At 54.9% G+C, this 26,792-nt stretch overlaps 1 protein-coding gene across 1 annotated transcript; it reads right to left on the bottom strand.

Annotated features, from left to right (window-relative positions):
- EHD1 (EH domain containing 1) lies at positions 1-26,765 on the bottom strand. Its single transcript, XM_007993327.3, has 5 exons — positions 26,197-26,765; positions 22,351-22,448; positions 7,271-7,683; positions 2,560-2,724; positions 1-2,093 (listed from the first exon to the last, which is right to left on the bottom strand). Exons 1-5 carry the CDS (start codon positions 26,598-26,600, stop codon positions 1,569-1,571), a joined length of 1,605 nt encoding a protein of 534 aa, XP_007991518.1. The 5' UTR covers positions 26,601-26,765; the 3' UTR covers positions 1-1,568.
- Between the last annotated feature and the right edge of the window lie 27 nt (positions 26,766-26,792).

Below are 26,792 nucleotides of genomic sequence, written 5' to 3'. Positions count from 1 at the left end.
CACAGTTCAGACTTTTTAATGCAAGGGGAAAGTCTTCACTTTTCTTCCCACAGGTATGAACAAGCCACTGCAACTTCAACAGTGACTTCCTGGCGAGGACAGCGCCCATCCATCCTCACCTAATACTGCATGGAGTGATGGGCTAGGGAGAACAAGGACAGTTCCTGCAGACTCCAAGCAGCGCTGGGGGGAAGCTCCCTGAGACCCCCGCGGGAGAGCCTGGTGGGAAGCCCAGCTGTGTGGCACCCGGTGCTCTACCTGCCTCAGTGCCATCACAGTCTGGACAGTGGCCGCTGGCCTGCGAATGCACCCGGGCCCTGGAGGCTGGGCTCAATGGCCCCAGGCAGAAGAAGGGGAGGTGGCCAAGGCTCTGGTTTCTTATTGCTCAGCCTGGGGCCAGGGGCGTTCTAAGGACATCCAAGTCAGCTGCCCTCCTTTGCTAAACAGAGGAGGAAGGAAGGTAGGAAATAAAGGGGGATTACAGAAGGGACTGGGTTTTCCCCTGGTCCCCACTGTCTGGACACAAAAGCCTGGCCAGAACCATGGGCTTCCTCTTACCAGCACCAAGCTGTCATGAGGCCCCGCCAGCCCTCACCCACCACCCACCTCCCACTGTGGAGGGCACTTCCCAAAGCTCCAGTTAAGTGACAGGGTGGGGCAGGAGCTGGGATGACCACCCTTCCTCAGCCAGGAAACGCAATGCTAGGGTCCAGGAAGGGGGTGCTCCCCGGGTACCCACATCTAATGCCCCCTGGGCAGGACTGCCCTTGGCTGGAGGGTGGGAAGGGGAGACAAAAATCACAGTTTTTGAACAGTGGTTGGGAAGTTACTGGGAAATTTGGTCAAGTATGAAAGATGTCACTTTACAGAACAGAAACTAGCTTATGTATTTTTCTGGAAGATGGTTCTCCTACTCCCTGGACCCCTGAAAAAGGCTGCTGGGCCCTGCTTCTGTGACTGCTGAGCGGGGTGGCGCATCGGAGCCGGTGGGGTGTGGGAGGAAAGGGCAGGGCCCGCGCACGGGGAGCCTGGGCCAGGGAGGGGAAGGCACAAGAACCCACTTCGCCTGAGAGCACAGGGGAGGCAGAGCCAGGTGAGGAAGGAAGCCACGGCCCCGTGAAGCAACCTCAGCTCAGAAGCAAACGGAGGGTGCCCGGTGTTCCTGTCCGTGCAGTCCCAGCCTAGCAGCTGCCAAAAGGGCGACCTGGCTCCCCTGCGGTCACAGTCACTGCACTGTCCAGCTGCAGCCAGAGCAGAGCAAAGGCCGGTGGGGGGCAGAGGCTGTGCACATGTGGCTGTCACACAGGAGGCGGCGACAAAGAACGCTGCCTCTAACGTTATATATTAAAATATCCATAGTTCTTGTGCACAAAATTCCATCATCTCACCCCTGCCTCCCCCGCCAGGCCCAGGAACAGCCTTAAAATAAAGATGGTGGTTTTCCTTTTCGAGAGGCGAGGAAACATCCGCTCAGTCTTTATGGACCTTGAGAAATGGTGAGCCTTCCCCTCCCCCCGTCTCTGCCTCCCAGCCGGGCATGCAGATGGCAGGTGCGGGGCCGGGTGCCATCACTCATGCCTGCGCTTGGAGGGCGGCACCAGGTGTGGGGGCAGGTCAGCGGGCAGCTCGTGGCCCTCCAGCTTGACCTTGATGAGGTGGTTGGCCAGCGCGAACTCCTCGTCGTCCAGCAGCCCGTCCTTGTCCACGTCGGCCAGCTTCCAGATCTTCCCTAGCACGGTGTTGGGGAGCTTGGACTTCACCATCTCCTTCTTGGCGTTGGCGCCCGTGATCTTGCCGTTGACGGGGGACAGCGTGTAGAAGATCTCATCGTAGGTGGGCTTGTCCTTGCCCACCACCCACTCCACGTCATCGATACCCTCGCCGGCTCCCTCGCCGTAGCCGTGCCCAAACGGCCCATTCATGGTGCCGTCAAAGGCGCCGCCCTTGACCACCTGAGAAGGCATCAGGGACTCCTCCTGCCGCACCATCACCATCAGCCGCGCGATGTCGTTGGCCAGCATGTCGTCCACCGTGTCCAGCAGCTTGGGCTTCAGGGCCTGGAACTTGCTGAAGTCCTGGGTCTGCAGGAGTTCCTGTGGGCAGGGGAGGAAAGACAAGGGCTGGGAAGCGTGGCCCCTTCCCAGACTCCAGGCCAGGTTGTTCCAGTGAGGGCTTCACAAGCAGAAAGTGCTGCTCCCCCCGACTAGCAGGGGCGACTCGGCAAACCCCTCTGGCTCTTGGCTCTCTAACCTGTACACAGGAGGCAACTCCAGCTCTTTCCTTGCAGGGCGGCAGCAAAGGATTAATGGACAGGGCACCAGAGCGGCTGGCACGGCCCTGCCCTCCCCCTACCATGCAGGGTGAGTCACCACATTCCCCTCTGCAGTGTCACCACCTGGGTCAACTCTGAGTTGGGTGGGGTGCTGGTGATTAACCCAGCTGCTTCCGTTCAGGGAGGCCCTTCCCCATGGAGATGGGATTCCCTCCAAATCCAGTGCCCTCGGCCTTCCTCCTGCCCTGATGGCCACCAGCCTGCATGGGGCCTCGGGACAGCCATACCTGCATCTTGCGAAGGCTCGGGAAGTCCCCAGGGGAGATCTGGTGCTCGCGCTCAATCTTCTGGTAGATCTCTCCCAGGTTGTTCACCAGCTCTTTCTTTTTGCTCTCTTTACCAAAGACATTGGGCATCTCCTTCTTGAGGGAGCTGATGATGTAGGCGTGAACCTGTGAGGACAGGGGGTGGCCATCAGGCGCTGTCTTGGTCCAGGCTGTCCCCGAGAGCAGAGCCTCCAAGGACACTCCAAGGATACTCCAAGGTGCTTGCTCAGGAACAGGGAAGCGGGAGGGATGGGTCAAGCTTAAGGCCGCTGCCACCGCTGGCTCCCACAGGCCTAGGAGCAGACACAATCTGGCAAGAGCCACAGCTGTTCACTGCCGCGGGGCAGAGGACAGGACAGGAAAACGCACTTGAAACAGAAGACAACAGCCCTGGCCTTGCATGGATCATTGTGATGATCCAGGAACAGTAAAACCAAGTCTGTCAACCCAAAGGAGGCCATTTGTTGTGCACCGCTGGGCACATCACATACCCTCCATTCAACCCTCACCGCAGCCCTGCGGGGTGGGATTCCCCCAACCCTGGCCCTAAGTAAGGCTGGGAAACGCTGCCTGGGGCACTTGGCTTCCATGTGGAGGAGCTGGGATTGGAACCCAGGGCTGCTGAAGGGGCCTCACAGCCCATGTTCTTTCTGTTTCTCTGCAAGCCCCCTTCCCCCGAGCTGGGAGCAGGCTTCCTGCAGGGCCCACCAACCTGCATGTCCAAATTCCTGCCGAGTGCCGACAGAGCCCACAGAACTCCAATGGGCCCGCGCCACACTCCACTCCATCATCACAGCTCAGATGACGAAGGATTCAAAACATCCCACAAAGGCTTCTCCTGGCAGCTGCCAGCTTTATCCAAGCGTCAATATCTTGCTTAGACGTGCCAGTTCAGGGCGGTACCCCCTTCATTTCCCCGCAGCAAGCTGGGAACCTGGCACCCCTCGAGAGCAGCCCAGCCCTCAGATCCCTCGGCCTCTTGCCAAGTTGTGTCCAGCCACGGAGGGCTGTGGCCAGCCAGCCTCGCTGCCCTTCTCCCCGGCTCCAGCCCATCCACCACCCCACTCAGCCTAAGCCTGTCTGCCCTGGGCGGGGGCCTGGTTGAAAACTGCCTGAGGGAGACAGCCCCGTGCCATGTGGGTCTAGATCTAGGGTCTCCCAGGGACACTGTGGCAGGCAGATCCCAGGCCGGTGGGAGTCACCACAGAAAGCACCATTCACTCCAGGAAAAGGAAGTGGCAGGTGTGAGGCAACACTGGAAGCCACAGAGTTTTCCAGGCGCGGTGACTCAGTGTGCCTAGGGCCTGGTGGTCACACACGGTCTCACAGAAAAACAGGCAGGGGCTCATGCCCGCCCCTTGTCCTGTCTGTCCTCAAAGGTGGCTGAGCAGGGGAGCTCTCTCTGCCTTGCAAGGAGAGGGCCTCAGTCAGGGCCACACCCACACCCATCAGCTCAGGACGTCCTTTGTCCTTTGAGGCTGGGGTCACTCACCTGGGTTTTTGCATGGGTTCCTCTCTCAAAGCTGACTCCACTCACAGGGAGGCTCCAGAAGGGAGATCTCTAGAAAAACATCCAGCCAGCCGGGCACGGTGGCTCATGCCTGTAATCCCAGCACTTTGGGAGGCCAAGGCAGGCGGATCACCTAAAGTCAGGAGTTTGAGACCAGCCTGACCAACATGGTGAAACCCCATCTCTACTAAAATATAAAAATTAGCCGGGCGTGGTGGTGGGTGCCTGTAATCCCAGCTACTCGGGAGGCTGAGGCAGGAGAATGGCTTAAGCCTGGGAAGTGGAGGTTGCAGTGAGCTGAGATCGTGCCACTGCACTCCAGCCTGGGCGACAGAGTGAGACTCTGTCTCCAAAAAATCAAAAAATAACATCATAAAATTAAAAAGAAAGGCCGGGCGCGGTGGCTCAAGCCTGTAATCCCAGCACTTTGGGAGGCCGAGACGGGCGGATCACGAGGTCAGGAGATCGAGACCATCCTGGCTAACCCGGTGAAACCCCGTCTCTACTAAAAAATACAAAAATCTAGCCGGGCGAGGTGGCGGGCGCCTGTAGTCCCAGCTACTCGGGAGGCTGAGGCAGGAGAATGGCGTGAACCCGGGAGGCGGAGCTTGCAGTGAGCTGAGATCCGGCCACTGCACTCCAACCTGGGCGACAGAGCGAAACTCCGCCTCAAAAAAAAAAAAAAAATTAAATTAAATTAAATTAAATTAAAAAGAAGAAAACCACGCAGCCCTGTGTCCTCCAGAGCAGGCGTCTGACCCATGCCCGTGCACACAGCTCACGGAGGTTCAGGCCAGAATGAGAATTCCTCATCTGCAGGTGAGGTGGGGCCCAGGGTACTTGGGACACAAGGGGAAGACAGTGGTGGCAAAGGATGATAGGCCAGGTAGCACCCACATGTGCTCTGACTGTCTGGCCTCGAGAGAGAGTGGGTACGAGGGCCCCTGTGCTCAACGCCTGCAGAGTCTCTGTGCCTCTGAGCAGGCAGGAGCATGGGCTCCCCAGGAAGTGCCCATCCTCAGTCCTCAGCTATACTCTGGAGATCGGGGGACTGTGACCCTGGTCACAGGCACAGCTGCCATTGAAGCCTTAATGCCCACACAATGTCTGACCTGGTACCCCCTGCATGCCACGAGGTGGGGGCAAGCACCCTGCTCTCTGTGCTGTCTTACTGAAGAACTGGGGACGTATCACCAAAGGGCCTGGCTCGGCAGGCAGGACAGTTCCCCAGCCACGCTCTGGCCTGGCCTAGAGATGGGAGCTACAGCAAGGGCCTTTTTTTTTTTCTTTTTAAATTTTTAAATTAAATAGAGACAGGGTCTCACTAGATTGTTCAGGCTGGTCTCTAACTCCTGGCCTTAAGGGATCCTCCTGCTTTGGCCTCCCAAAGTGCTGGGATTACATGTGTGAGCCACCATGCCTGGCCGGAGCCTTTTTTTTTTTTTTTTTTTTTTTGAGACAGTCTTGCTCTGCCACCCAGGCTGGAGGGCAGTGGCACTATCTCGGCTCACTGCAACCTCTGCCTCCTGGGTTCAAGTGATTCTCCTGTCTCAGCCTCCCAAGTAGCTGGGATTACAGGCATGCGCCACCACGCCTAGCTAATTTTTGTATTTTTTTAGTACAGATGGGGTTTCACCATGTTGGCCAGGCTGGTCTCGAACTCCTGACCTCAGGTCATCCACCCACCCACCTTGGCCTCCCAAAGTGCTGGGATTACAGGTATGAGCCACCATGCCTGGCTGGAGCCTGTTTCTTAAACAGCCGAACCCTGTACTAAGAGCCTGAAAGAATAGCTAGGTGCCCTGCTAAGATACAAGTGTGGGCTTGGTCACTTTTCAGCTGTTCAGACAATCTGTGTCAAACACTCCTGTCCACGGGGCCAACCCCAACCACAGCCGGGACTGTCACTCTTGGTGACTCGTCTAGGCTGGCTCACAATAGGGTGTTATCCAAAGTCAGACACCCTAAGGGCATGTGTTTGTCATTCTGTGTTGGAAGGGCCCGTCGGTGGCATTAACCTTTGTTTCCTGGACCCAGCCACGCTGGCTCTCACTCAAGTACTTGGTCAGCCACTGAGATTCCGAACCCTTCGGCCATTCAGAGGCTGCTGATAGGTGCCACCGGGCCTGGGCTGCCAGGAGACGTAAGGATGGTCTGCGAGGTCTGCTGGACTGACACCGCCTCAGCGTGACCTTGGCTTCCGTGCCCAGTGCTCCCCAGTCTGTAGGCTGGCACCTCATCTCCTCACGAGCTGCTTCCTATCGCAGCTTAAGCTTCAGCTCCTGCCAGGCCTCCCCCAGCCCTTCTACTCCACTGGGACAGCCCCTAGCACCAGCTCCCGCAGCAGCCTGTGCTCACTCCAAGACAACACGAATAACTGATGTTTAGTTTTTGTGTGCTCTGCTTTCCCCATGAAGGCTGAGGAGTGGATGGGCTGTGTGTCACTCCCCGCCATGTCCCTGGCGTCCAGCACTGTGCTGAGTGCACTTCAGGCTCAGTAAACCCCAGAGGGGTAATCCCGTGGGAGGCTGAGGTGGGCTGATCACCTGAGGTCAGGAGTTTGAGACCAGCCTGGCCAACATGGTGAAACCCTGCCTCTACTAAAAATACAAAAATTAGCTGGGCATAGTGTTGTGTGCCTGTGATCCCAGCTACTCGGGAGGCTGAGGTAGGAGAATCATTCGAACCTGGGAGGTGCAGGTTGCTATGAGCTGAGATCATGCCACTGCACTCCAGCCTGGGCAACAGAGCCAGACTCCGCCTCAAAAACAAAAACAAAAAACCCTAGAGGGAAGCCAACAAGCCTCAGAGCTCTATCCCCCAACACCCCATTTCTGAGGCTGCCTCCTTTGCTTCCGCGGTAACTTCCTGTGTGCTGTTTCTGTGTTGTAAGCATAGTCAAAGCCTTCTTGAAAGTAGATGGGGTATAAACCACACACGAAACAGGTTTAGAGGGAGGCCGGGTGGAGAGTCTTAGTTAAGAGCAGGCTGCATGCGGGTGCTGACCAAAGACTGGTTTCTGCAGACGGAAACAGCGCAGCGCAGGTCCGCCTGTGCAGTGAGCTGGGATGGGTCTCGGGCAATCCCGGGGCCCTGAGTGCCTATCTCAGAGCCCCACGGCCCTGCCTGACAATAGGCTGCTCCCCTCACCCTGGGGTCTACCTTGGCCAGCCGTGCCCGCTTGATCAGGTCATTGAGCTTCCTGAGGGCAGCGTTTCGGGGCAGAGACTGGATGTCTTTGAAGAGGTCCTGCTCCTCAGCCTCAAAGAGCTTGCGGTTGTCGGGGATGAGGAGCGGGTGGGACCAGAAAGAGCCGATGTAGACCCTGACCACCTCGGGGGTGTTGATGATCTTGCCCAGGGACCACATGAGGGCCCCGTACACCCGCATCAGCTGCTGCGTCTCGATCTGGTCTGCCTTGTTTAGCACCACGCGGATCTTGTCCTCATGGTTCTTCAGGGCCTTGATCACTTCTGAGAACTCATCGGAGATGTCCAGCTTGTGGGCGTCGAAGAGCAGGATGATGCGGTCCACACGCTCGGCGAACCACTCCAGGACGGCTGCAAAGTCATAGCCTGCGGGGAAGAGAAGGGAGAGCTCAGGGGTGCCAAGGGACCTGCTGCTCTGATGGCTCTCATCTCCAACCTGGCCTGGTATTTCTCAGCCAGAGATAGTTTTTAAAATTCCTACAGGCCGGGCGCAGTGGCTCACGCCTGTAATCCCAACACTTTGGGAGGCCAAGGTGGGAGGATCACAAGGTCATGAGTTTGAGACCAGCCTGGCCAACATAGTGAAACCCTGTCTCCACTAAAAATACATAAATTAGCCATGCCTGGTGGTGCGAGCCTGTAGTCCTAGCCTACTTGGGAGGCTGAGGCAGGAGAATCACTTGAACCCAGGAGGAGGAGGTTGTGGTGAGCTGAGATCGCACCACTGCACTCCAGCCTGTGCAACAGAGCAAGACTCTGTCTCTAAATAAAATAAAATAAAAGTCCTAGAAGGGGCCAGGCACAGTGGCTCAAGCCTGTAATCCCAGCATTTTGGGAGGCTGAGGTGGGTAGATCACCTGAGGCCAGGAGTTCGAGACCAGCCTGACCAACATGGTGAAGCCCCATCTCTACTAATAATACAAAAATTAGCCAGGCGTGGTGGTGGGCACCTGTAATCCCAGCTACTTGGGAGGCTGAGAGAGGAGAATTGCTTGAACCCAGGAGTGCAGTGAGCCAAGACCATGCCACTGCACTCCAGCCTGGGCAAGAAAAGAGAGACTGTCACACACACAAAAAAAAAAAAAGAAAAGAAAAGAAAAAAGAAAAGGCCAGGCACAGTGGCTCACACTTGTAATCCCAACACTTTGGAAGCTAAGGTGGGTGGATCACAAGGTCAGGAGTTCAAGACCAGCCTGGCCAACATAGTGAAATCCCATCTCTACTAAAAATATAAAAATTAGCCTGGCGTGGTGGTAGGCACCTGTAATCCCAGTTCCTCGAGAGGCTGAGGCGGGAGAATTGCTTGAACCTGGGCGGCAGAGGCTGCAGTGAGCTGAGATCACGCCACTGCACTCCAGCCTGGGCGACAGTGCAAGACTCCATCTCCAAAAAAAAAAAAAAAAATAGCTGGGCGTGGTGGCGCATGCCTGTAGTCCTAGCTACTCAGGAGGCTGAGGCAGGAGAATTGCTTGAACCTGGGAGGCAGAGGTTGCAGTGAGCCGAGATCACACCACTGCACTCCAGCCTGTGTGACAGAGCGAGACTCTGTCTCAAAAAAAAAAAAAAAATTCCTAGAAGGTGCTCATCTAGACAGTACAGCACCCTGAGGGCAGGATTATCTCCCCTATTCCTGCCCCCACCATAACACTCCCAACCCATGTAGCACTTGGCATAAACAGGTGCTAATGCAAAAGCTGTCCCATAGTGCAAACTCTAAGGTGGGTCCGACGAGGGCGAGAGTGAGGAGACCCAGCACTGTGCTCAGCACAGCATAGATGGTAGAACATAGACTCCAGTGTTGCCACCTGCCAGCTGTGTGCCCTGGGAAGGCAGTGACAAGAGGTGCCTGCAACAGTAACTGCAGCTGCTCCTTGTTCAGTGCTGATGTGCCAGGCTCCCCATTTTGCAGGAATCTCACTTATTTTCTGCAACAAGGGTTGGCAAACTACAGCTCAGGAATCAAACCTGGCCCACCACCTGTTTGTATAAATAGAGTTTTATTGAAACACAGCCATGCTCATTTGTATTATCCATGGCTTCTTTTGTCTAACACAGCAGAGTTCAGTCGTCGTGATAGAAACTGCAAAGCTGGCCGGGCGCGGTGGCTCAAGCCTGTAATCCCAGCACTTTGGGAGGCCGAGACGGGCGGATCACGAGGTCAGGAGATCGAGACCGTCCTGGCGAACACGGTGAAACCCCGTCTCTACTAAAAAATACAAAAAAACTAGCCGGGCGAGGTGGCGGGCGCCTGTAGTCCCAGCTACTTGGGAGGCTGAGGCAGGAGAATGGCGTAAACCCGGGAGGCGGAGCTTGCAGTGAGCTGAGATCCAGCCACTGCACTCCAGCCTGGGCGACAGAGCCAGACTCCATCTCAAAAAAAAAAAAAAAAAAAAAAAAAAGAAACTGCAAAGCTGTGAAAGGTCTGCAAAGCTGGAAGTATTAACTATCCGACCCTTACAGAAAAAGTTTGCTGACCTCTGCTCTACAAGAAGCCCAGGAAGTGCTACAAACCACTTCCCCTTCCTAGGTCTTAAATACTTCTCCAAAACAAAGTGGTTGAACTGGATAGACTCCAGCTTTAGGCTCTATATTCTTTTTTTAAAAAAATTATATTCTTTTTTTTAGAGACAGGGTCTTGCTCTATCACCCAGGCTGGAGTGCAGTGGCACAATCTTGGCTCACTGAACCTTGAACTCCTAGGCTCAAGCCAAACCCTCACCTTAGACTCCTGAGTAGCTGGGACTACAGGCATGTGCCACCATGTCTGGCTAATTTTTAAATTTTTATTTTTGTAGATATGTTCAGCACTATGTCTATGCTGAACTCCTGGGCTCTAAGAGATCCTCCTGACTTGGCCTCCCAAAGTGTTGGGATGACAGGCCTGAGCCACCGTGCCTGGATTCTAAACTCTATTCTATATTGCTTCCCACCAACCCATTATGGCCCAATTAAGGCCCGCCAATTAAAGCAAACTCTGTCGCCTGTGGCAGAGACTGCTAACTGAAATTCCTCCTAAAGGAAGGAACTAGAAATAACTATCTAGTTTCAGCTGGATTCATGGCCTCCCAGCTTGAGACTGCATTTCCCAGCTTCCTTCAGCAGAAATGAACAAGGAAAGGAGCATGAGCCCTTTGTTGTTTTCTCCCTCCTGAGGACTGGGACGCTGATGTGATGGGAGGAGCTGGAGGAAGCACCTTGGGTTCAGAGATGAAAGCTGCATGTTCAGAATGGCCTTGGACTGTTGTTTTTCACATAAACTATCAGCTATCTGACTTAAGCCAATGATTTTTGGGTCTCTGTAACAGCAGTTTAATTTAAATCCTACATGACAACTAGGCCTCTTCAAAATATTTCCACTTTAGCCCGGGCAACACAGCAAAATCCCGACTCTACAAAGGTGGTACCGGCCTGTAGTCCCAGCTACTTGGGAGGCGAAGACAGGAGGATAACCTGAGCCCAGGAGGTTGAGGCTGCAGTGAGCTGTGATCATGCCACTACATTCCAGCCTGGGTGACACCCTGTCTCAAAAACAAAACAAAACAAAACAAATCCTCACCTCTTCCTCCGCCCCTAGAGTAAAACTTCTGTCCCTCCCGGTCTAGGAAGAGTAAGGAGTGACAGGCGGGCCATGTGGAAACAAAGGCCTGGAGTCCTTGGGGAGCTTGGGCCCCAGCCCCGAGGGGCCACATCCTCTCTGCCTGATTCTGGGCGAGCCTCCACGTCCCTGGCTCAGTCTGCCCACAGGTCCCAGGCCACCCAAATGTAGGCCGGCCCTCTTCAGAAGCACGAAGTACTTCCCAGAGAGCAGTCAGGCTCTGGAAATAAGTGGGAGAAGCCACTCCTGCACACAACAGTCTGACAGTCGCCCAGCTTGGACCCAAACCCGTCCTCACCCCACTGCCCACTCCTGGCATCCCCGTGAAAAACACTCACCACCCTCTTGCCAAGCTGGGGATGGACACGGGCGCTCTCTAGACTGAGCGGGATAGAAAAACAGCAGCGAGGTGGGAGCTCCAAGGGAAAAGCAGCAGCTGGACAGGGTCGCCCACCGCGATGGGAAGGCAGCCCTGCCGTACCCCAGCAGGAGCTGCTGCTGACTCCACCACCGCACGGGCTCCCCCTTGGTGGCATCCGCTGCTCCCACCCTGCAAAGCCCTCCAGGGCGAAAGCAGGTCCACAGCCCAGGCTCCCGAGAGGCTGCCTCCATGCACAAGCACGCCAAGATAAACGGCACCACCGGGTGTGCAGAGCCAAGCTCGTTCATGGGATAAACACTCCCGCCGCCCGCCCCGGCCCCAGGCCCAAGCGTGCTTGGCGCCATCTGTGAGCCCAAAGCCACAGGGGCGCGGAGCCCCTCCCCACACCTGGTGCTCCCAGAAGGAACTCAGGCCACTAAGATGGCTCTGCACTTCACTCCCGCCCCCTGCCACTGACTCTGTGACCTGAAGTTCTTTTCTTAAACTTCTCAGTTACTTTGTCCATCTGTGAAATTTAAATACCAATTCCTCGGCCGGCGCTGCAGGGAGGAGGGCGTGTGGGAGCACTGGGCCTCCAGCCCAGGACTCGGCAGGGACAGCCTTCTCCGCAGGCCGGGGCCGGGGAAGCCAGGGCTCTGTGGGAACAAGGGGACAGCGGCCTGGGACCCATCATCGGTCAAGGACTTTCATCCTTGAGCAAAGTCACCAAAACGTAAGGAAAATCCCAAATCCACAGCTTCAGCCACACAGCCTCGGCAGCCTCTCCACAGGTGATGTGCGACCATTCCCTGCCCCAGCCCAACAGGAAATAGGGCTCTCGGACCAGAAGCAGCCCTGAGGGCCAAGCGTCTCGACAGGGTAGGAGTGCAGGGAAGCCGGGGTCCTGGCCTCCAGCCTGGGCAGGGAGGCCCGATCAGCCTTCCAGAGGCTTAGGCGGATGGTTGGAGACAGCAGAACTGCCAGGTTCCCTGTGCCCAGAAGGTGTGGAAGGGCATCGCACCAGGGCACCTCATGCCACCACAGGCTCCTGCTTCCAAAGTACGAGGCCCCGGGCACCCGGACTCCCTGCAGCTGGCTCCGAGCTCCACAGGAGGGGATGCCCAAAGGGTGACGTCTCAGCAGAAAACCAGAAAGAGAGGCCAAGGGCAACATGAGGGAAGCAGGGGCAGGGAGAGGCCGCCTCTGCCCCTGGAGCCACCAGGCCACACTAGCTGAGCCTGCAGGGCCTGCCGGGGGCCCGCAGCCCACAGCCTTTTATGGCCAGCTCTGGGAACGCAGGTCAGTACTGAAAAGGCGATGACTCAAGGACTGAGGCTCCTCGCTCAGCAAAAAGGGGGCCCAACTTCTCCCCTCGACAAATCATTTGTCTTTAGCCCGCCACAAGCTGAAACTAGAATTCACACAGCTGGGGAGGCTGTGCTGCCAAAATTGAGTTCTTGGGAATAAGGGCGCCCTGATGGGCTGTGCTCAGCCCATGTTAGCTTTGGCCTGGGAGTCAGGACGGCGCCTGGGGAGCTGAGGTCACCCTCCGAAACTCCACCCAGCAAGGCCCCACTCCCGCCTCCCCTGGATGGCTGGGGGACCCTGGGGAAAGAGAGAAAAAAGAGGAGAAGGAAGAGTGAGCACTCCAAAACTCCCTGCCCCAGGTCAAGGAGCCCGGCCCCACCTGCCCTGCAACCCAGTTACTGGCCATCATCTCAAGTTGGACTCAACAGAGGTAAGTCCATTTTTTTGCAGGTGAATAACATTTCCTGTTTATTACAGAAAATGTGCTTTTGCTGTGAGGGAAACACAGTGACCGGCCAGCCACACCCACAGGTGACAAAAAGGGCCACAGCACTCGGGCCTGTGCCACGCAGGCATGTGACCAGGTAACTGCAAGCCCCACCAGGCCCTCCAGTGCTCCTTAGCCCACCAGGCCCTCACTGCCCTCAAAGCACCTCACTCAGTCTTTCAAGAGGTGCCAAAGGCTACTCCGCACAGCGGGAGCACCAAGCCACTCTCTGGATCAGAGCTGGACGGCTGGTGACAAGTACAGAACAGGGCTTGCCAGCACCCCTGGCACTGCCCAAGGCAACAAGCCTTCAGGCTTTGGAACCCACCAAGGGAGGGGCCTTGCTGTTAGCTTGACTAGCTCAGGCCCCGGCGGGAGTGACAGAACTGACACCTAGCAAAAGGACACAGAAAACATGGCCCAAGCTGGTGGGCTGGAGAGAAAGGCCCGCCTGCAGAGGGAGTGGTTTTAGTGAGTAAAAGCCAGAGCCCCCTCTGATAAGGGATCATGAGCCACCAGGAAGCTCTGGCTCAGAAAATCCTGGGACCTGGAAGACAGGATGCTAAGTGATGAAATAAGCCTGTCACCTTTTCCAAAGATGACACACGTAGCCAACAAGCATATGAAAAAATACTCATCACTAATCATTAGAGAAATGCAAATCAAACCACAATGAGACACCATCTCATAACAGTCAGAATGGCTATTATTAAAACGTCTAAAAGTAACATGCTGATGAGGTTGTAGAGAGAAGGGAACATTTATACGCTGCTGGTAGGAATGTAAACCAGTTCCACCACTGTGGAAAGCAGCTTGGCAATTTCTGAAAGAACTTAAAACAGAACTACCGTTCGACTCAGCAATCGCATTACTAGGCATAAACCCTAAAGAACAGAAATCATTCTGCCATAAGGACACATGCACACATGTCCATTGTAGCACTATTCATGATAGCAAAGATGGAATCCACCAAAATACTCATCAACAGTAGACTGGATAAAGAAAATATGGTACATATACCACATAGAATACTATGCAGCCATAAAAAGGAACAAGATCATGACCTTTGCAGCAACACTGATGGAGCTGGAGACCATTATCCTCAGCAAACTAACACTGGAACAGAAAACCAAATACCGCATGTTCTCACTTACCCGTGGGTGCGAAACATCAAGTACACATTGCAACAAACAAGAGAACAATAGACACCAAGGCCTACTTGAGGTTGGAATGGGTGAGGACAGAAAAACTGCCTAGCAGGCTGGGCATGGCGGCGCACGCTTGTAATTACAGCACTTTGGGAGGCTGAGGCAGGAGGACTGCTTCAGCCCAGCCTGGGCAACATAGCGAGACCCCCTCTCTACAAAAATTTAAAAAAATTTGGGTGTGGTGGCATGCATCTGTATTCCCAGCTACTCGGGACGCTGATGTAAGAGGATTGTTTGGGCCTGGGAGATTGAGGCTATAGTGAGCTGTGATTATGCCACTGCACTCCAAGCCTGGGTGACAGAGCGAGACTCTGTCTCCAAAAAAAAAGAAAAGAAAACTGCCTATCAGATACTATGCTTATTACCTGGGTGATGAAATAATCTGTACACCAAACCCTACCACACTCCATTTAACTGTATAACAAATCTGTACATGTACCCCTGAACCTAAAATGAAAGTTTTTTAAAAACATCCCGTCACAAAAGGATACGGCACTGTAGGATTCCACTTACAGGAGATACCAGGAGAAATCAAGTGCACAGAAAAGGAATATAGAATGGGGAGTGCAGGGGCTGCGGGGAGCAGGGAGGGGAGCTGGTGTGGAGCAGGAAGTTTCCCTTTGGGAACTGAAGAACTCTGGAGCTGGATGGTGGTGACAGCTGAACAATGAAGAAAGTGCTAAATGCCAGTGAAATGCACACCTACAAATAGTTAAAATCTACTTTTCTGGGGTGCATGACCAAAAAATGTGGTTAAAATGAGGCCGGGTGTAGTGGGTCACACCTGTAATCCCAGTGCTTTGGGAGGCCAAGGCGGGCTGATCACCTGAGGTCAGGAGTTCAAGACCAGCCTGACCAACATGGTGAAACCTCGTCTCTACTAAAAATACAAAAATTAGGCAGGTGTGGTGCTATGTGCCTGTAATCCCAGCTACCCAAGAGGCCGAGGCAGGAGAACCGCTGGAACTCAGGAGGCAGAGGCTGCAGTGAGCCGAGATTGCACCTCTACACTCCGGCCCTGGCAACAGAGCAAGACTTTGTCTCGGGAAAAAAAAAAAAAAATGCTGGGCACGGTGGCTCATGCCAGCAATCCCAGCACTTTGGGAGGCCAAGGTGGGCGAATTACCTGAAGTCAGGAGTTCGAGACCAGCCTGGTCAACATGGTGAAACCCCGTCTCTACTAAAAATACAAAAATTAGCCGGGCATGGTGGCGCACACCTGTAATCCCAGCTACCTGGGAAGCTGAGGCAGGAGAATCACTTGAACCTGGCAGGCGGAGGTTGCAGTGAGCCAAGATCACGCCATTGCACTCCAGCCTGGGCAACAAGAGTGAAACTCCATCTCCCCCCGAAAAAAAAAGATTAAAATGGTAAATATTATATGTTAGGTGTACTTTATCACAATTTTTAAAAAGTGAAAACGAGAAGTCCTGGGGGTGTGGGACGCAAGAACAGAGCGGCTCCAGGCAACCAGGCTGAGCCAGGCGTGGCACCTCAGGGTAGCACGCACGCAGGTGCCTCTCATGGTGACCCACATCCCGCCCAGCCTCCTCCAGGCCACTGTGGCTCTGGGGTCCTCTCTCCAGGCGCTGGCCTCAGAGGATCTGCCTTTCTGACAACAGCCGGACCATGTTTCCCGCCAGTGCAGAAGGGGAAAAGGGAGGTTCTCAGGCCTCCCTGCCCTACCCCAGCAGCCTCCAAAACACAGGTAGTTCCAGCCGCAGGGGGAAAAGCTGCTTTATACATTCCAAAGATTTCTAGAACATGAAACAATAGAGGGTTTGTCTTCAATCAACTTTTGTTTCCTGTCATTCAAGCTGCGTGGGCTTCAGTATTTCTCGCCCTAGCTCTCCATCACACAGGTTTCCAATGCGCGCTGGGCCCAGAAAAACAAAACAGAGATCCAGGAACTAAGAGGAATCCGTACCCGAGGCCTCGTTCCTGGGCTTGCTCAGGCTGACGCTCCTTGGGAAGGGTTTTCCAGGGGAGCACAGAGGCGCCTCCATTCCTCAGCTTTACCTGAGAGCAACAGCAACACACATCCACACAAAGCATGAACTTGACTCAAAACTGCCCCAGGTGGAACAACCCAGGTGCCCCTGACAGGTGAACGGATGACAACTGATGGTGCATCCCTATGATGGGACAAGGACCCCCAACAAAGAGGAGCGGGCCACAGGTGCTCTCAAACACACGGATGCAGCTAAGAAGCATCCTGCTAAGTGAAGGTGGAAGCAAATGGCTTCATCCTGTATGATTCCATTTAGGTACATGCCGGAAAAGGCAAAGGTCAATGGGCTGCCTGGGACCAGGAGTGAGTATAAGGGGCACGGGAACTTTCGGACAGTGGGAATGCTCTGTGTCATGGTGGTGGCCGTCCAGGAATGCTTTGTACAGCCAGGCACCTGAGGAGGGTGGACTTCACTACACACAACGTAGACCCCAGCAAATCAGACAGAAGCAGAAAAGAGGGGCAGGAGGGGGCAGAGGAGCTCTGGAATCAGGCCCACATTTCCATCCTGAACCTTTTACTCAACAACCAGCTGTATGACCCAGCAGGCCTCTGCTCTCAGAACCTCAGTTCCCAGCTTCTCAATCTGTAACATGAAGGCAGTAGGTTTCCAGCTCGGAGGGCCGCGGGAGGATGGAGTGAGCCTGGCACACTGCGAGCAGGAGTAAATGTTTGCTCTTATTTACTCGCAGGATTTGTATTTTGGGCTTAAGAAGCTCAGATTCTGATGGGTGTGTAGGCAAGGACTTCAAACGCATGAAGAATGCCTCATCCCCCAAATATAAACGGAATGTTTGCAGGCGCTTGGCCAGCTGCTCCCCAGTCCACCGCCAGTGCGCAGCCTGGGGAACAGGTGCCGAGCGCAGGCAGCGCCTGGTACGCCTCCTCTGTGGCAGAGCGTGCACGCCCCCAGCAGAGGCTGAGGCCAAAAGCTGTCTTGGCATCCTGGCCTGCTGGGCCACAGAGGGAGGCCACAGTCAGGTGGGACGAGCAGGGGGTTTCGGGAGGCCTGGAGCTGGGAGCAAAGGAGGGCCTGGAACCCAGTGGGAAATCCCAGCTGAGTCAGCGCTGCCCTGATACTCCCCAGGATGTTACTCAGATCATAGTCTGGAAAGCCCTGGGCTTTTCAATCTCTTGACTATGAACCAGCTGACACTTGAACACTTAATTGTATACCAGGCACTAAGGCAAGAGCTTAACATGTAAATTCCAGTAATCTACAATAACCAGAGCAGCTGTGCTGTTTCCTGATGGACTGATGCAGTTCTCAGGGACTATGGCAACTCCCTATAGCCACCCAGCTCCCCAAGTACTGATGTGGGACTTGAACTTCTGATCTACCTGTGCCGTGGATGCTGAATCCAAGAGGGACACAGCACCTGGCCTGGCTCACGGCCTTTGGGCTGCCCCTGGGAGCATTTGATGTCTTCGGAGCACCCTGGTGAAACCCCGGCCTGGGGACACCTCCATCTCAGGAGGTGTCGGCAGCAAGTGGGGGCGGCCCACGGCGCAGGCCTGCCTCGGTGCCAGAGGGCTCAGGACATACAGGTAGGAGTGTGGGCAGGGAGGCCCCATCCAACGACTAAGGATCAGGACAGCTCCCAGGCTTAGAGGGAGCCTGCAGACCACCAGAGGGCAAACGAGAGCCCAGGCCACCAGGCTCCCTGGATAGCCCAAGGGGTCATTTATGGCTGGAGACAGGGAACAGGGAAGGCAATACCAGCACTGCTGTTCAAAGCCCCAGACCTCGGGTCCATTTCAGGACTGGAGTCTAACCTTGGGCGGGAGAGAAACAGAGGGTGGCCTCTGTGTGTCTCAGGAAGGCTGAGAAGACCTCCACAGTAATGACCCAACCAGGGCAAAGATCTGTCTGACCCAAGCTCTCGGCACTCCTGGACCCACAGCTTTCATGCCAAGGTGCCCTTCTCAGCTCTGCCGCAGCAGGAGCACAGCCCCTGCCTGGGTCCAAATCCTAGCGCCAACACTTGCTGGCCTGGCTGTCATCTTAGGCCAATTACTTAACTTTCCTAAGCCTCTGCTTCCTCCTCTGAAAGGCAGGAGCTTCCTCCTAGATGCAGCAGCTGTGATAACTCAGTGGAACTCACTGACGTGGCGGTGGCCAGCAGAAAGTCAGACACAAAGCTGGCCAGGTCTCCGATCTGCTACTGCAAGTTGAAGCAACACTACCCTGCTGATACAGCTTTCATGGGGAGATTGAGGCACAAAAACTCCCGCTTTGTTCACAGTTGCCTAGTGACCACGATGGGGAACGAATTGGCCGGGCTGCCCACAGAGGCCCCGCCAGGGGATGACTCGGCATCCAGGCACTGCCGGGACCACGCAATTGGTCGGCAGCCCCTGGAGCCAAGGGCACCACCCCTGCCAGGCCCAGCTGCCCTTTGTGCCCTTATCAGTCACACAGGCAGCACTCAAGAATGAACGCAGCCCCCAGAGGCCACCTTTCTCTGCTGACACAGGAGAATAGTATCTTTAAAGTCACTCAGATTAGCACACAGGCAAAGGCAGCCCGAGAGACCCCAACCCGGCCCCCTTCTCGTCCCTGAGGCAGTCCTCAGGGATCCCTGCCTCTCAGAGCCCGGCTGCATCCTGACCGCTTTGGGCCTGCACCAGCCCACCTTATCTTTCCAGACCGTGTTTCCTGCACACATTAGGACCATGGGGAAAGGGGAAAAAGAGTCAGGAGAGGCCAGGAGGGGCCAGACGGGGTGGGAATGGAAGTAAATGACATCAGCAACCCCAATGTCCATCCACGGCCTCCACAAGGACGTTTCCAGGGAACGGCTGGCAGGACAGGGGAGGCGTGTCACGCTGGGGCCCGTGTGCGTGCTCTGCCGGCCCTATCTTTCTGAAAGGGAAACACCTGCTTTCCACGCCACCAGCAAAGGCAATAGTAGGCAGCCAGCCCTGCCGGGAACGCACTGCTCGGCTCCGACTTCCTCTGCTGGACAGGCCACACGGGCCTTTCCATGACTGATGGGCGTGGCCTCCAGGAAACAGAAATCCACTCCTCCTGTGTCCACCTAGTGGGGCTCATCCTAGAGTTTACACCTAGCACCTCCAAGAGGTACTGAGCGATGCTTTCTCCTGACAGTACAACACCAACATCATTCAAACCCTAACCAGGTAACTTTCAGTAAGACACTTCTAAACCCAGGCCGCTAGGGCTATGGAGGAAAAGAAATGGTCTAGTAAAATCGGTTTGATCTTCTGCTACTTCACAGCAGGAAACCCCTCCTCCAATTAGAGTGATGTACTTCTCTTTCAGCCACCAGCTCCTTCCTACCCATGATGGCTAGAGATGACCTTCTGTGGATATAGGGGAGCCTGGCCTCTCAGGGATGCAGAGGGGCCACACTTTGCGCCTGGAGGGGACAGGGAGGCCACACAGGCAGAACAGGTCAGCACACTGACAGCAGCCTTATGTCCTGCTGGCTTGCTCCTCCAACCTGTCATCTGCACAACCAACTCCAAGGCGGGGACCACAAGGCAACGCCTACGTCCATCCCTTGCTCCCAATCAAAATGCCATGTTGTGTCTGCAGATCCACTGATATGGAGCATACACTTTGGTGCTTGTCCCAGAGACAGCCAGTGTAGACACCTCTGCCTGCCTCTTTCCTACCAGGAAAAGGAAGCAGAGGGAGTAAGAGGTGGGGAGGGAGTGTCTCAGAGGGCAAGGGTCAAGGCAAACAACACAAGACATACAACCCCAGCCGAGCACGATGGCCCGCTTACTCAGGAGACTAAGGTAGAAGGATTGCTTGAGCCCAAGAGTTCAAGGCTGTGATGATGCTTTGAGAGGCTGAAGCAGGCGGATCACCTGAGGTCAGGAGTTCAAGACCAGCCAGCCCAGCATGGTGAAATCCCATCTCTACTAAAAATATAAAAATTAGCCGGGCATGTGTGGTGCACACCTGTAATCCCAGCTACTTGGGAGGCTAAGGCAGGAGGATCGCTTGAACCAGGGAGTAGGAGGTTGCAGTGAACTGAGATCGCACAATTGCATTCCAGTCTGGGCGACACAGTGAGACTCTGTCTCAAAAACAAAACAAAACAAAAAAGTAACTTATTCAGATTTTCTGACCTTGCTTTGGCAAACGACAGGGTTTTTGCTTATCAGGTATTTACTAAAACTAGGTTGGAACAATAATAGCAGTAAGAAATAAAAATACTAGCCCTCGCCTTATTTTTTTTCTTTTAGAAAGGGTCTCCAAATCTACTCCCTTGAACTCCTAGGAGCGTCACTATCACCAGGGGTGGGAGAATCTAACAGCTTAACTGGCAGCTCTGAAACCAGATGAGGGGCAATGATTTCAGTACGCTCTAATGCAGTCCCACACGGGCAAGGCCCGCAAGGCTGGAAGGAAAGAGAAGCAAGGTTTCTCAGCTCCAAGAACAGAGTCCCCATGCCCTCAGAGCCCCAGCAGAGAGATACGTGCACCCCAAATCCTAGCTGCCGGCTTTGACTGCAAGGCTCACGCACCACAGGCCAGTCCAGAGGGTAAGGGACACGGGAAAGATCTGCAAGTTAATCATCAACAAACTTGCTCCCTTGTCCTCAACCCCTCTTTGAGTTTGATCTTATTTCATTTTCACATTTGGAGCTGTAGACTCCACTCCACCTGCCAGGTACCAGCCTACCCTCAAGCTCCTCCCAGAAAGCATCAGGCCCCAAAGTGCCCCACCCTTCTGCGAAAAAGAGGCAGTGACAGATGGGAGGACCCAGTTCAGGCTCATCCTGAAACAGATCTTCAAAAGAGCTTGGTAGAATCTAGGCAGGAGTTTACACAATTGGAATGGGCATGGCGCACTACTGCACAGCATGAAGGCCTCAGCCAGGGAGGCTGCTATCAACCTCTAAACAAATATAAGCAAACTTCCACCAGCCCCTAACTGTTCCATGAATTTCTACCAGCTTCTCCTTTTGTTTGGCTCTCTCTCAGTCCTGCTGGACTCGTGAGGAACGTATACGGCTTTGTGGGGGGCAAAGGTTTTTAAACACAGACTAAGGATAATAAGCTCTAGGGACCAGGGGCTTGTTCACAGTCAGCAATGCTTCCTGCACCCTCACAGCATGGCCCAAGGCCCATTCTGATCCTGTTGTTTCCAGCATGCCCCAGGGGTTCAAAAGCATGACAGTCACACAAGATTGGCTGCAGTCTCACTGTGGTTGCTCCCATCGCCTGGGCCCAGGGAACCAAGGAAGAAAGCAGCTCCCGCCCTCTCAGTGCACAGAGCACTGTGGAGATGGGAGGCTGATGTAAAACGGGTTCTTACTCGGACACATGTTTTTTTGTTTTTTTGTTTTTTTTTTTTTTTGAGATGGAGTCTCGCTCTGTCACCCAGGCTGGAGTGCAGTCGCACAATCTCGACTCACTGCAAGCTCCGCCTCCCAGGTTCACACCATTCTCCTGCCTCAGACTCCTGAGTAGCTGGGACTACAGGCGCCCGCCACCACACCCCGCTAATTTTTTCTATTTTTTTAGTAGAGATGGGGCTTCACCATGTTAGCTAGGATGGTCTCAAGCTCCTGACCTCATGATCTGCCCGCCTCGGCCTCCCAAAGTGCTGGAATTACAGGCATGAGCCACCACACCTGGCCACATTTTTTTTTAGAAAGCCTGAGACTGGAAGAAATCTTGAGGGCAGCCAGGTGCGGTGGCTCACACCTGTAATCCCAGCACTTTGGGAGGCCAAGGTGGGCAGATCACGAGGTCAGGAGTTTGAGACCAGCCTGGCCAATATGGTGAAACCCCGTCTCTACTAAAAATACAAAAATTAGCCAGGCGTGGTGGCAGGCACCTGTAGTCCCAGCTACTCGAGAGGCTGAGGCAGGAGAATGGCTTGAACCTGGGAGGCGGAGGTTGTAGAGAGCCGAGATTGCGCCACTGCACTCCAGCCTGGGTGACAGAGCGAGACTCCGTCTCAGAAAAAAAAAAAAAAAATGGAGAAATCTCAAATGCAGCATCTGAACGGGTTGCAGATCTTAGAGAGAAGGATCTGTGACAAAGCCAGCAGCCGAGCTGCAGTCAGAGCTGTTTACCTCTGCTGATCCGCTGCTTCTCTCCAGACAGGATTCCGGGCGTGTCGATGATGCTGATGCTGTCCAGGACAGGGTTGGGCAGCTGGGCACACATGAACCTACACGAGAGCAAGAGCCAGAAGAGAGGCATCAAGACACAGTCATTGCTGCTCCGGACACAACAAAGGGCTCTCTGTCCTCCTTCGCTCCATCTGTGGCTTCCTCTCCTGAAGCGGGGAACTGACAGGTGGTTTTCTATTGTCTTAGTTTCCCGGGGTGGCCGGCAAATTGTACAGACTTTCTCAACCCGGAATGCAACCAGCAGGCTCAAACGGACCCACATCGGCACTTCCTCACATTTACTTTTCCCCTAGAGTTTGAGAGATCAACTTTCAAGCTGCTGACTTGCTAGTGAAAACTGTGCAAGCCTAGGTCACCATTCAATTCAGAGGGGAGACAGAAGGTCACACCGGGACCTTGAAATCCCATCTTTCCACCACTTGGCTAAATTTCCACATCGAAGAGAGCTGGCCTCTTCCTACTACTGCTACGGCCAGCTCTGCCCTTTCAACCAGCCGCTCGGGTGAGGGAATTGAAACGGACGGCCGGCAAAAGCTGGGGACCACACAGGCTGGTAGACGGTGGGACGGAGAAGCACAGACACCCTATTCTCTGAAAGTCAGAGCAGGCTCAGGAAGAACAAGGCCATGGAGAGGCTGGCGACTTGTGGCCCAGGGCTTAGCTACACACATCTGAGTTTCACACTAAGCTTATAACAGCCCAGAAAGGCAAGCGCAGTCCCAGTTGAGAGCAGGGATCCTTCACTGGACACAGAAAAAGCTCCTTTAAAAACTTCTCTGAAAGGCCGGGCATGGTGGCTCACACCTATAATCCTAGTACATTGGGAGGCCAAGCTGGGCGGATCACTTGAGGTCAGGAGTTCAAGACCAGCCCGACCAACATGGTGAAACCCCATCTCTACCCAAAATAAAACAATTAGCTGGGCATAGTGGCACACGCCTGTAATCCCAGCTACTCAGGATGCTGAGGCAGGAGAATTGCTTGAACCCAGGAGGTGGAGGTTGCAGTGAGCCGAGACTGTGTGCCACTGCACTCCAGCCTGGACAACAGAGCGACACTCTGTCTCAACAAACAAACAAACAAAAAACTTCTCTGAAAAAGGTAGTGAGAGCTAAGAAAAGACTGACCTATTATCTGTAGGACACAGACTTGAAGCTGCCTTTCCAACAGAGGGGAGGACTCCCAGCCGATCAGCTTCTCCCTTTGGCCCCATCCCCCAGCGACCAGGGGCCCGCAGGCAGAGGGCAGCTGGCCAGGGCAAGGGGTGCTCTGTAAAGCAGTGGAGCAAGACCAGCTGTACCCACAGGGCGAGCAAAACGTGGGCCTCACTCTCCCAGTGTCAGCAGCAATGCATGCAGGTCAGGCCTGGCCTTCCTGCTGGGGACAGGAGGCGCTGGAGAGATGATTAAGAATAAAAGGATGGGAAGCCAAGTCACATACGTAAAAATGCCTCATAAATGAGCCCAGAAAGCAAGTTAATATCTACAGGACCCAGAAACCAGCTGCTCTGCAGAGCCCAGGGTATATGGCAGAAAACAAGAAAGGCAGCAAGCAGCAAAGATGCCTCTGATTCCATTTCACCAAGGACGCACAGGTGGCAGTCCCAGTTATGCAATGAGTTTTCGCAAGACACTCTTAGGACACCCTGACTGCACCTTGCCTTGGTCTGCTCCAGGTTATTTTACTCTTAGAGCAGCCACATATGGGAAAAAGGTCGGAAAGTCAAGTTCACGACTCAATGAGTCTCTTTAAGACTCAGCCGGGAGAGGCTGTATCAGCCAGAGAAAAGCCCCCTTTGTTGCACCCTCCTCGCCGGGCACACTCCCCACACTACACATCCTGACACAGCTCGGGGCCTCAGCGTGGGCTGACAGGGCCCTTTCAGCAAGGCCATCAGTGATCAGGGATCCTCTGGAGATGAGCTGGCAGCAAGAAGGAAATAAACGTGTACCACCTCTGAGATCCTGTGGCACCAAAGTCATCAAAGCACCAGTCTTGGACAAAGCAATCCTGAATTCCCTTTTTCAGGTAGAAGCAGCAGAAGGCAGTAACTGGCTGCGCAAAAACCAGGCAGTCAGTGCTGGCTGACCTAAGGGGTGACTTCCTCAAATCAGCTGGACCCTCTGAGCCTCGGTTTCCTGAACCAGTGAGGTGGGAGCTGCGGAGACGATGTCTCAGATCCTTCCAGCTCTGAAACTCTAGGCTTCCAAATTCAGAAAACTGGTACTGTGCCATGTTTCTCCTTTCAAAAAAGGTGTGCCCTCACAAGGAAAGTGAAGAGCTCAGGATAGCAGAGGCAGTGGGGGCAGTGACCCTTCCCACAGTTTCCCAAAGTTTTGCATGGAAGCAGAGACCTAACACTTGGACTTCCTGGCACAGCCGCCAAACTTTTCACAGGGTCGAATGTCTCCCACCAACTAATGGTTTCAGCTAATTACTTCTCTACCAGTGCGCAAAGCACAAATCTTGAAACAAGGTAAGGTCAGAGCAAGAGGACCCCGCCTCTTCAGGGCCCCTAGCCCAAAGGGCTGCACTCAACCTGACCTTGATAGACAAACATCAACGTCCACAAAACAGGAGGGCGGTCTGAAATGACTGGAAGTGGCAACAGACCCTGCTGAAGGTCAGCTCTGTGCATGGAGTAGGTCTGGCCACCGGCTTGGCCTAGGGCAAGCTGCCCTGCACGGCTAGATGGCATCTGGAAAGGAATGTGACCACGCAGGGTGGCGACCTGGAAGGCAGGATTCAAAGATTCCTTCAGAGGCTCTTCCCTGGTGCAGAATTTAAAGGCATGTGGAGTCCGTGAATGTGGGGTGGCAGGGAGGGCAGGGTCTGTGAAGTACTTTGGTAGGTAGTCCTTTGGTATGAAGTACTTTGGTATGCCTGGGGGTTGGGACCGGGATGTCTCAAGTTTCTCTGGAGAAAAGTGAGCCTGGCCATTGCACTCCTGGAGGGGCGGGGGCACTGTGTTTCACTCACAGCACTGAGAGAGGCAGAGTCCTGGAGATCACCCTCCTCGTGTACAGAGGCCACTTCACTGGGAAAGTGAGGTCCAAGCGGGTGCAGGAACCTCAGATTCTGTCTCTCTGTGCACAGAAGGGCTTAGGGCCAGAATCTCATTGCAGGGCTCCCACTGCCACCACCTCATCCTGCTTCCTGAAATCCCTCAAGGCAGCACTGACCTCTTGAGAGCTGCCTTTGGGAGAAGTGTTCAAACCTCAACTGTCCCCTGCCTCCAAGGGGCTGCCCCAAAGTCAGCAAGCCACAGTAGATCCTCCTCCTCCCTCCTACACAAAACCACCCTCCCAGGGGAGGCAGAGCAGACCCACCCCGCACCAGAAAAGGGAATGACTAAAAGTTTCATTGTGTTTTGCTATTGACACTTAAGGAGACAGGGAAGGAAGGGTTGATTTCCATGAATTAGGTGCATCCAGTCTGCGGGAAGGAGGTGGAGACCAAGAAAAGGAGCCCAGGAATGGCTCAGCTTCCCACCGCGGCCCTGGTTCTGAGGGGAGTGGGGCTGGCATCTGCAGGAGGGCTCGGTGGTTAACCTGGAAGATTCTGGAGACAACAGAAGCTGGGGGAGCCGGCAACGCCCACTCTTAGACCCCCCGCGGGTTTTCTCTGGGAAGCGGCAAGGCCCTTGGACCAGGGAGTGATCACTGAGGGTCTCACTGGGGCCTCGGAGACAAAGGACGGCGGGGCGACAGCCACGGGAGGGTCAGGCTCCCAGAGCGGTGTGTGCCCCGGCCGCGCCCCCCGCCCCCTGGAGTGATGGGTGGGTACCTGTTGAGGAAAGCGTTGCCGAAGGCGTTGAGCTTGCGGAAGGGGCGCCGCGGGTCCACCACGAGCGCGTTGCCCGGCACCACGCCCTCAGTGGGGCCGTGCATGACCGCGATGAAGGAGTCGGTGGTGGGCTCGGGCCCGATGCGCATCCCCGGGAAGTCCTGCTCGATCAGGTGCCGGATGAAGGTGGTCTTGCCGGTGCTGTACTGCCCCACGAGGAGCACCATGGGCTTGTTGTCGAAGTCAGCGTCCTCCAGCGCGGGCGAGTGGAACTCGTGGAAGCGGTAGTGCTCCTCCAGGGGCAGCAGTTTCTGCGCGTACAGCTGCCGCAGCCCCTCAGCCACCGTCTGGAAGAGCTCCGGCTCCTTCTTGCGGCGGGCATCCTTGCTGACCCAGCTGAACATACTGCCGGACACGGGGCTGGCTGCTGCGGGGCAGAGCGGCGGCTGAGAGTGGGGCGAGGGCGCGGAGCCGAGGCGCGGCCGGCCAGGGCAGGGGACTACAAGCGACCCACACTGCGCAGGCGCACAGCCCAGCCAGCCGAAGCGCCCTCTGCCGAATGGAGCGCGCTCCTCGCGGAGCGGCCTTTATAGGGT

The sequence above is a fragment of the Chlorocebus sabaeus genome, chromosome 1 (assembly GCF_047675955.1).
Source record: "Chlorocebus sabaeus isolate Y175 chromosome 1, mChlSab1.0.hap1, whole genome shotgun sequence".
Lineage (NCBI taxonomy): Eukaryota > Metazoa > Chordata > Mammalia > Primates > Cercopithecidae > Chlorocebus > Chlorocebus sabaeus.
The sequence above is the reverse complement of the archived record's forward strand: the minus strand, read 5'-3'. Positions and strand labels throughout refer to the sequence as shown.